We start from the raw sequence: 10743 nt of genomic DNA, 5'->3' as shown, positions 1-10743 counted from the left end.
AAATAAGGATCTTTTAAATTTTCTCCCCCCAACTTCAAACTTCTTAAAATCTTAATCATTGGTTTTAGTTAAATAATTCAACTTTATTATGGATCCTAATAAAGTTTTCTTCCAACTCAATTTATTAAGATGATATGTGTTCAAATTGTATGTAATTCTAATATGTATTTTAAATTGTCACGTGAGTTTTGGACACGTGTTATCTTAATAAACTGGGTCAGAGGAATTGGACAAAAATTTTGTCCTTTTATTATCTCCAATTTATCTTAATTTTTCAAAATAAATTATATTTGTATGTAGAAATAACAAAATCTAAATTTCATAATTAGGAAACTAATGAAAAATTTAAGAATCCATACAAGTGTGCTGGGTTTATCTTTGGGCCAAAGCTTGGGCTTAGAAAACCCGACCCAAATTTAACCAACGCAGGTGTCAGCATTGTGGCGGTCAGAGGCGCAAAGTGCAACATGATCTTTCTTCACTCTTTCCAAGTCCCAAAATTTGGCGCGAAAATTGGGTACTGGGATTATTAGGGTTTTTCAATTTGGGTTGTAAAATACTTTTGCAGTTTTGTTCTGAGTAGAAGAAATGGCTTCGCACGGTGGGAAAGACTCGTCATCACCTTCACGATCCTCACCAGAAAAGTTATCCCCTGTAGTGGTCCTCGCTCATGGGGCCGGTGCTCCTTCCTCTTCCGATTGGATGATCAGGTCAATCTTCAATTCTCTAATTGTTCCTTTAATAGTCCAATTTCATGCAAAATTAAACAAACCCCAGTCGTTGATGCTATGGTTTGTTGGACATTGTGAGATTGCTTCTTTAGTTTGTATTTCAGAAAGCACTCCTTGCTGGCGTTATGTTTGCAACAAAGAAGAAGAAAGAAAAAAAATCACAGAATCTGCAAGTAGTGGTTCATAGTTTTCTTTAGGGGAGGAGGGGCTATGAATGACTTGTGTGCTAAATCACACAGTGGGAGCTATATTATGGAGACAATGTTGGTCTCATATCATGTTAAATTATCAATTATTTTAAAAATTTAAGCTGATGGAAAAATGGTGAATTTAGTTATTTAATTAATTTTGTAACAGTGTGAGTGCATGGTTAAATCGAATACCGGATAGTAGTTGCACGAACGGCTCACTGTCGTTTTGTTTGGAACAAAGAAGAACAAACACATAACTTGAAGTAATATTTCATAGTTGTGTTCAAAACAATGGGAAACATTGTGTGGTATGAATGACTTCAAATTTCTTGGGGTATAAATGTGTGAGTGTGAGTCACAAGAGAGAGTGGTCGATAAAACGTAGCTCGGGCCAAACCCTTGGCTTAAGGTGCTCTTGCAACATGTCATACCAAGGTCTTGTTTTTAGATCTTCCCATGTGTTTATTGTTTAACTCTTTACTTTCTTTTATATTTGGAGCAAAAGAAAGGAGGAAGGAAGAAGAAAGGAAAAATGACTAAAAACATTATCTTAAGAAAATGGTTTGAATGTGATATGAATGACTTAGATATTGGGAAAATAAAGCTGCTTCATTTTTATGCAGATGGAAAAATATGTTGGGCAAGGCGCTGAATGCTGTTGAAGTAGTTACCTTTGACTACCCTTGTAAGTTTCTTAGTCAATTAATAATTACTGTGTCACTTTTGCTTTATGTTTTTCTAATCTCCATTTTCCCGAAGCTGTTTGAGATATCAAAAACATTTTTTATTTATTTATTTATTTTTTTAAAAAAGTTTGAGTCTTTATTGTGTTTAACATGTTTAGAGTACTTTTAGTTTACTAGCTGATTTCCGGAATGCATGAACAGTGGTCTGAAATTATCCTTCTAATATAACGGCTTGACTATTGGCAGACATTTCTGGTGGAAGAAGGAAGGCTCCTCCCAAGGCAGAGAAATTGGTTGAGTTTCATGCAGATATTGTTAAAAAGACTGTTGCTAAGTACCCTGGGCATCCACTGATTTTGGCAGGGAAATCCATGGGTTCAAGGTGGTGGCAGGGTTACTTAAATTGCATATGATCAAATGCTTATCTGCAGATAAAGAGGCTCACTGCTTCTAAATGTTTTGTAGAGGGCCATAACAATATTGTCATCCCAACCTATGCAAGTCAATTGAGTTGGTATATCTATGTGGATGCATTTTGATATGTATGCTTTCAGAATTACCTCTGCGGGTCAATCAAATCAGAAAATCTATTGTGGATCAATCAAATTGTACGCATCATAGCCTAAACTATCAGAACTGATCCTTGTAACCTATTGTAGATATGTCTTATATGGGGCATGACTTGATATATCTACTTTAGAAATATTTACAACTTAAAATGCAAGCTTCATATCTGTAGTATGAGTTTGAGTTCTTTAGGATGGCCAAAGGAAAAGTGAAGAAGTTACCAATTCAAAGTAGGGAAATGGATCAATTTGCAGTTCTCTTTGTGGATAGTGTCTTGTTTGTTTTTTAGGATTCAATTGCGTACAAATAATGCCCATGATATTGTATATTATGTTAAATTGTGCTTCAAGTCAATGCAATTTTGATATTGATGGAGCATGTAGAATTGTGAAGTCAAATAGTGGATGGATACCATACTTATGGCATATCACACTTTTGCTTACTGTTTATGCATTTTATATTTTTTCTGTTTGTAGAGTCAGCTGCATGGTAGCTTGTGATGAAGACATCTGTGCTTCAGCAATAGTTTGCTTGGGATACCCACTAAAGGTTGTCATTCTCTAACGAGTTAACTTTGCACATATCTCTTATGTGTTATCTACAGGCATTTTTTTTTCCTGAGCATTCACATGAATTATTAAAATATACTGATGGTCTAGTAAATCAAATAATGTAGATGGGAGGTGAAAATTAACTGAAAGGAAGTTAAAATCGGTATTTGCCAGACCATATTGGTTCTCACATAGACTGGCCATTCCTATGAACTGCATTCTGCAAAGAAGAACCCTATTTCAATTATCACTGGTTTTAACTTATTGTCCAAATATCTGGATTTGTCTGAACATCTCTTCGATAGACTTATGAATATATGATCAATTGATTCTTGTTCTCTTGGAATTTTATTGTGTTTTATACCTTATATCTTGACAGTCCACTGTGCTTCTCTTGGAAATTTCCAATTTGGTGAGGAATCATGGGTTAGCACTCAGCTAAGATAATTGAAATTCTGCTGTGACATTCCACTTTCTTGATATAGGGTTCTCCTTTGCACTTACTGGACTATGCAACTCTGAGGAAGATCTCTGAGTTTTAATAAATTTTCATTACATGGTTAATAGACTTGTCCAAGCCTTGGGACCCTGTCATTTCATGATATACTGCTATTTTCATTTTAATTATGGTTTTAAGGCTTTGCCCCTTTGAGCTGCTATACATAGGCATGCCTCCTTATAGGTAGGATCAGGTGTCTTTGGTTAAAAATGACCCACTTTTTCCCATGGAGGTTGTTACTTTAATCTATGGCACCGACAATAAGGGGGAATATGTCAATACTAATTAGAACATTTCAATTTGACATAGTTGCCTTATAACACAGGGGATGAATGGAGCAGTACGAGATGAAACGTTGTTGAGAGTTACAGTTCCTATAATGTTTGTACAGGTAATGTCTTGTACGAGCACTATAGTTTTTTTTTTTTTTTTTAATGGAGTTTCTCTAGTTGCTAATTTTCCAATTATGTTTATGCTTTTGATCATAAATTCCAAACCCTCAAATTGCATTATATTGATTTGCTTTCTAGCTTTGTAGTGATTTGATTACTCTTATATATGGCTGTGTGTGGACTAGTATGCCAGAGATTGTCATTTTTTACTTGTTATGGTTTTATATATTTTTGTTGCATTAAGTTCTTTTTAGTATATCCACATATGCTTCTTTGTTTGTTATCCTCTCTTATGTGTATGTGGCTTGTAATGCTGTGATCATGTTTCATGAAGGGTAGCAAAGACACTATGTGTCCACTGGAAAAGCTGGAAGCCATTCGCAAGAAGATGAAATCTCTTATTGGTTTGCATGTGATTGATGGTGGTGACCACTCCTTCAAGATTGGAAAGAAGCACCTTCAAACCAAGGGGTCATCCCAAGATGAAGCTGAAGATCTTGCCATTCAGGCCATTGCAGTATTTGTGTCTAGGTGTATAGGAGCAAGGTAATACTTCAGTTCCAAAAGAGCTTTTGAATGCTATATTAAGGGTTGTATACTAGTATCATTTTGTCTATACTATGCTTTTTCAGTTTTTTCTTTTTTCTTTTTCATCTATAAATCAAAGGCTTCATGCCGTATCTAATGCTGTCTGTTTATATTTACTATAAGTATTGCTCTGTTATAATTTGTTATTTCATCTAAGGGTAGGGTTTATTAGCACCTAAGATATTAAAATGCATGCAAAATGATGTCGCACCTGTTTTTTTTTGTTTTTCACTGAGCACAGTATTGAATTTACCTGCCCATTCCTGGCCAAAAAAATTGCATGTGTCAGCATCTAGTATTTGGATGTTCTTTGGAGGTATTATACAGTACTTGACGCAGCACCGACGGAGGCAACTGAAAATAAACGAAGGCCAACATAAACTAAAGATAGAGCTCATGTTGAAGAGAGCCTCACTTGCCAACAATGGGTTGTTGGTAGAGTCTCACTACCGAAGGGAAAAAGAGTCGCACCTCAAACAGAGAAATCCCATCTCAAGCACAAGCATTTCACTTAAGCACATAATTTCAAACTAATAACTCTTTATTCAATCTATTCATTCATTGATCTCTAATAACATCGTTACATTACCTTATATAGCCCACCAACTTATTAGATAAAACATACTTGACGTAAACCACTAAAACATAGTAGTTGTGAACAAGACAAAGACTAACAAATAAACATAAGATAGAACACACTACAGGTAGACTACTAAAACATAGTAACTGTGAACAAAACAAAGACCAACGAATAGAGATAAAATTGAGAGCTCTTGTTGACACAAAACTTCTTGCTGATGATTGAGCTGAAACACTATTGGTGATATAGGACATGACTGCATCATTACTTGTACCAAAATTTTCCCTTTCACTTGTAAGTTCGTCCAACTAGATTGTCACAGATCATCTGATAGTAATTAGTTTTGATCTGTGACAATCTTTAGTTTTGGCCTTTCAGTTCATGTGCAAACCCTCATAGCCGCAGCAACCTTTTTTTCTGCAACTCCTAAAGTTACCCCTAGTTATGGTTGTATGTTTGCAATGGAGGTTGTTCAATATCAAATTCAACCATCAGAATAAGTAGTTCTGGAATTATAGATAACATTATCCACAGTATGTTAAAGTAGTGAAAGGGGATTGCACATTATTTTGTCAGCAAACAGACTTATTATTAAACAACGTAATACTACGGATATTCTTACAAGGGACGCAGAATATCAAAGAAGCTGTGTTGCAAGGGCTCTTATTCTTACTCTTATTTATTATCTATATTTGCTAGGCACCTTCATCGGATAACTGCTCCGTATAGTTCTGCTTCTGCACAATTAAAAAGAAAAGTTAGGATAACAGTAGTATATTCTTGGACACCTTTTCTATCTCAGTTGCTTGTGGCTTTTCATTTTCATTTTTTGATTGGTTTCTCTAAACTTTTACAGTTTTTAATGTGTCGCTTTGGTACTGTATTGTGGAAGTGAATTTGTTCTAGAATTACAAAAAATATTATTGTGAAGGTGCACGTTAATACGTGCAAAACCTTCATGTAGAGAAGTTTTAAGCGGTTGATGCTAGCACATTGATATTTATAGCACTTGCCTTGATGCAGTCTTCAGTCACTGTCACTTCCACTGTCGCTCTTGCTGCAGCTCCTCTTACAATCCTTGGACTTCTTCCTGTAGTGACTCTTCTCCTTCTTGCCCTCATACTTTTCTTTCATTTTCTTCTCAGTCTTCCCATGGCAAGCAGTGCCATTAGACGCATAGTAGCCGGTGTGGCCATTGGCTTGGCCATGGGTCATTTCATAGTGGTCATAGGCTTGGCCATGGGTCATTTCCTGGTGGTCATAGTAGCCATCGGTCTGGCTATAGCAATGAGTCTGGGTTTTGGCCATGGTGTGTTCCGGGTAGTGAGTCGGGGGGTGGCTGTAGTGTTCAGTATGGGTTTTGCTTACAGTTTGGTCTGGATAATAGGTATCGCTTTGGCCATAGCATTGGTTATGGCCGCTGGCCATTGCATAGCCTGAAGGGTGTCTCTGGTGATTTCCTTGCATTGCCCAGCTAGCTAACTCGGTCACCTTGTGGCCAGAGAATTGCCGTTGGTTTTTGGCTGGCAGGTTTCGTATGAGGGCTTGTAGCACTGCATTGAGGCCATGGCAAGGGGATCACTCTAGCTCTGGGTTTTCTCGTAGTTGCTTGGTGCTGGAAGGCAGGGCAAGCAAGAGCTCTTATATAGGCTTGGAGAAAGTAGGATTCCTTCAATCTTCTAAATTAACCAACTTTTAGTATCTGCTTTTGCAGAGTGGTCCAAAAGATTCCATAAAAGAAAATGAACTCCCTTTTTTTTTTTTTTTTTTTTTTGGCGTGGGGGTCAGAAATTGCACTATTTCTATTCAAATGAATTTATTCTCGGGGCACTGAAAACGCAATGCCCACCTTGTCAAAACTATTGGGTCTCTTTCTGTGAATCCAATCCCTCTATTCACATTACCAATGAAGAAAAACAAGAAATTAAAAAAATAGAAAGAGAACGCCAAATAATCGAGAAAATTGTACGTATGGCTACAAAATTTGAAACAATACAACTTTTTATTGGGCAGTGGATATCGGAATTTCTGTTTTATATGCACAGGGAATATAAAGGACAGTTTAAATCCATTATTTGGAATTTGTTTATTTATTTTTTTAAAAAAAAGAGCAATCCCATATGAAGAAACAAATTTTATACACACTGTACACACTAATTGCACCGGATGGATATGTTTTGATTAAAGAGCATCTGTAACAGTTTTCTTTAACCATTTAGAAATCAAATTTATACGAGAGGACATATATGAAATCTCTGAATAAGGATCCTTTTAAATTATTTGTCTGAATTTAAGCGAATTCTAGCAGGTGATTGTGAGACCCATTTGATTGGATATGTGGTTGTGCAGCTCAACTTATATTTGGTCAGGTGAGTCTCATAAGTGGTCTTACACAATTATCTTTTTGAATTCTCTCAAATTCGAACAAATAATTTGAGAAGATTCTAATTTAGAATCTCCATAAAGAAGGGTGGCCTTGTGCCTAAGCCTGCCCATATATAAGGCCAATAATATGTGGCCCTATCTGCGGAATGGCGGTGCTTAGGCCATCATTTCAGTGTCATATTGTTGGCCTGTACAAGCCCAGCCCGGCCACAGCCCATGAATAGCCTTAAATTAGATGATAAAATTTCACTTTGCCGAAATTAAGGGATTATTCCATGTTCTTGACATGAGTGTTGCCTTTGCCACTTCTGAACTCTGTATTTCTTAAGAAAGCTCAGTGATTTTTAATCAATTTCATTACATGATTCATTATAGATAGGCCTTGGGTTGATAGTTTAGTTGTTTTCTAGCATTTTTAATGAGCTCTTCAAACTTTAGTTAAATTAATTTGAAGAGAAAAATCTACTTTTTGCTATTTTAGGTAGCCGCATTTTAAAAATACTAAGCATCCAACTCCCGAAATCTTTATTTCCTTCATTTAAATATTCTTTTTTATTATTTCTTTAAATACTACCATGAACCCATGTAGTGCCCCAGATTATTATCAAGGGTTAATTAGGTCATAATTAGGAATTTGAGATTTGTTGACTTTTTGAGTTGATCGAAAAAGGAAAGTTTGCGGTTCCCACTAGGAACGTTCGTAGTTCCCACCACGAATGATAGTTGACGTGCTGTACTGTGTGTGAGAAAGTACATCCCATGTCTTTAGCGTGTATGTCAGATCGTACCCTGAACGATCGCGATCGTACACCGAACGATCATCTTATCCTAGATTTTACACGAATGTTTGTGATTCGCTTGACAAATGTTTGCCAAAAGCCAGATCAGTTGATTCTTATCTACTACCATTTTTTCTCCTATAAATACCCCTATCGTCGCCACTTTCACCTCATTTTCGCCCATTTCGTTAGTAAATCCTTGAGGGAGAGTGAGAGAGTGTTTTGGAGAGAGATAATAAGCTCTCTTTTAATCTTTCATCTTCAATAGAGGTAACATACATAACCTAACTCGTTTCTTAAATGGTTCTTACGTTGTTTAGTTAGTTTTTGTGACATAGCTTATTGTTTTGTTAATATCTCTAATTAGTTTTATATCCTTGCTTAGTTTTGACTTTAATATTAGTTTATCACTAAATTAGTAGTTTAAGTGAGGTTTAACGTGCCAAATTCTGCATCGAGGCATTATTGTGGTTTGTGACTCTATTAGAGATCATATAAAGACTATAAGACTTGTTTAGAATCAGTTTTATGGTTTTTAGGTTCGAATTTGGGATTCTGCTCAAGCACCGAATGTTCGACCTTCACTGGACGAACAAACGATGTCCGAGTCGAACAATCGACCCTTCTGGCTGAACGATTAGCAAATGGGCAGAAAGCCTATGTTGAGCAGTTTAGGACTTAAAACCTGTTTTAGCTCGAATTTAGGGTTGATGTTTAGTTTTTCTTAGATTTTGAGGTTGTGAAGGCTCAATGAGACTTTTTAGAGGAGCCATGTGATATAAGTGAGTAAAATTCACATGGATACTTGTTATTATTATTTTTCCACATATCACAAATATTTTGTATATCAAAACATATATGTTTACAACTCACATGAAATGTCATTTTTAATACTGTGAACTCTATTTTGTGAAAATGTGTGATTAATGAAATAATGAAATGATGACATTATGAAAACATGCATGTAAAATACAGTGAAGACTAAATTGCATTGTATGACATGGTACACTGTCTCGTGCGGAAAAATGGCCATGGGCTTACTATTATATGAGTTATTCTTTATGGTCAAATGTTTATAATGTGTTATGATGGGTCTTGGATCTAATGGTTGTTTTGTAACCGACGCATCATGCTTGAATGTGGGTTACAGTTATGACTTTGCTAGTAGTGTGGCCACACAAGATCGGACTCGGTCCGGCTGCTAGCATACAATAGTATGGGTAGATATCCGGAGCACTGGTGTTGTATCACAAGTGTCTCAAGACAGCACTAACCCTGCTGGGAAGGGGTTAATATCCTGGGTAGACTATTCGGAATTGAATAACATGACTCTTGTTATTAGCATATATATTATATCTATATCGCATACACCATCATTTTGTAGAACGAAATAATACTCTAATGCATGTGATTACAATTTAAACTGAGTTCACCATATGATAACATGTGTATCATGCATATTATTACTCACTAAATCGTAGACTTACGCTTGTATGTTTCCACCTATGAAACGTGTATTGTTTTATAGATAGTGTTTGTAATGACGAGTTCAGAGCAGTATATATATAGTCGTGCTGGAGAGAGCGCTCAAGATCATTTTTGAGAAGTTAGATCCCATTTGGTTGGCGCGGATGTGGAGAAAACCTAGTGAATCCCGTTGGAATATGATAGGTATCATCTTTATGCTTTATCTTCTTAAATGTAGGATTTGACTCTTGTTGTTGGTGACTTTTAGACCTTTGGCTTTGGATTTGTACTTACTATTTTGATGACTGGTCTTATGACCGTATTTTGAGAAGTTTCGGCAAGTAATATTATGATGATGTTTTAGTTACTCTGGTTATTCTTGATGTGATTGTAGATTTTAGAATGATATCTTTATTTTTTTAAGTGAAAGTCTTTCGCTGCAGACTTTCTTTGGAGATGATGAGATCCCTGAGGTCTTTGAACTTCTTAGCATAAGACTGAGAGACGAAACATGAAGTTAACTTTCAGTTAGTTAATTTCAATGGGCGTTACAACCCACCCCTTTTCTTTTATACTTTTACTTTTTTTTTTAAAAAAAAATAATTCTTTAATTTTTTATATTTCTATTTTTAATATTTTAATATTTTTTATTTTATTAAGAATGTCATGTGTAGTTATCTTATTGGCAGTGATGTGGTATCTAACGGAATTTGTCGAATTTTTTAACGGAATTTGACTCAAGAGAGCGATTTGTAAATTAGGCCAATTACAGGGAGTTCTAAATTCACTTTGATACTGTATGGAGCAATTTGTATATTAGGCCAACAATAGGGGCTGATGGTGCATTTTTCTCTATATTTTTTTTCTTTAAAAAGCATAGAAATGAGTCTCATTTTGATTGTATGGATTTTATTTTTTTTTAAGTTAAAAAAGGGAAAAACTCTATATATCCTCCTCAAACTATCACCCAATTGACAATGTCCTCTCAAACCACTAAAAAGTTGTCAATGTCCCCTCAATAATGAAAATACCCTTAATAAAATAAAAGAATTCTAAAATTTCTATTAAAAAAACTAAAACTAAAACTAAAAATTATATATAAAAAAAAAACAAAAGAAAAACCATGGGTGGCTCTACCACCCCCTTTGAGTTGTTTTGTGAGGGAATGTCGGTCACAGTTCTCTTTTCTCTCTCCTTTTTTGCATTTTTCTTATTTTCATTTTCTAATTTATTATTAAATAATAAAAATGTCTATATACGCTTTTATATTTAGATTGCTTAATATAAATTAATTGCTTATGAATATATATAGTTTTTGTTACATATT

The 10743-nt window shown here is 35.3% G+C and overlaps 1 protein-coding gene across 1 annotated transcript; it reads left to right on the top strand.

The window, feature by feature from the left end:
• Nucleotides 1-434: 434 nt before the first annotated feature.
• On the top strand, nt 435-9663 carry LOC133854826 (uncharacterized). Its single transcript, XM_062291095.1, has 7 exons — nt 435-710; nt 1546-1607; nt 1855-1990; nt 2652-2724; nt 3551-3616; nt 3952-4163; nt 9478-9663. Exons 1-7 carry the CDS (start codon nt 589-591, stop codon nt 9479-9481), a joined length of 675 nt encoding a protein of 224 aa, XP_062147079.1. The 5' UTR covers nt 435-588; the 3' UTR covers nt 9482-9663.
• The last annotated feature ends 1080 nt before the right edge of the window (nt 9664-10743 follow it).

The sequence above is a fragment of the Alnus glutinosa genome, chromosome 13 (genome assembly GCF_958979055.1).
Source record: "Alnus glutinosa chromosome 13, dhAlnGlut1.1, whole genome shotgun sequence".
Lineage (NCBI taxonomy): Eukaryota > Viridiplantae > Streptophyta > Magnoliopsida > Fagales > Betulaceae > Alnus > Alnus glutinosa.
Note: the sequence above shows the minus strand (reverse complement) of the source record. Positions and strands in the feature narration are given on the sequence as shown.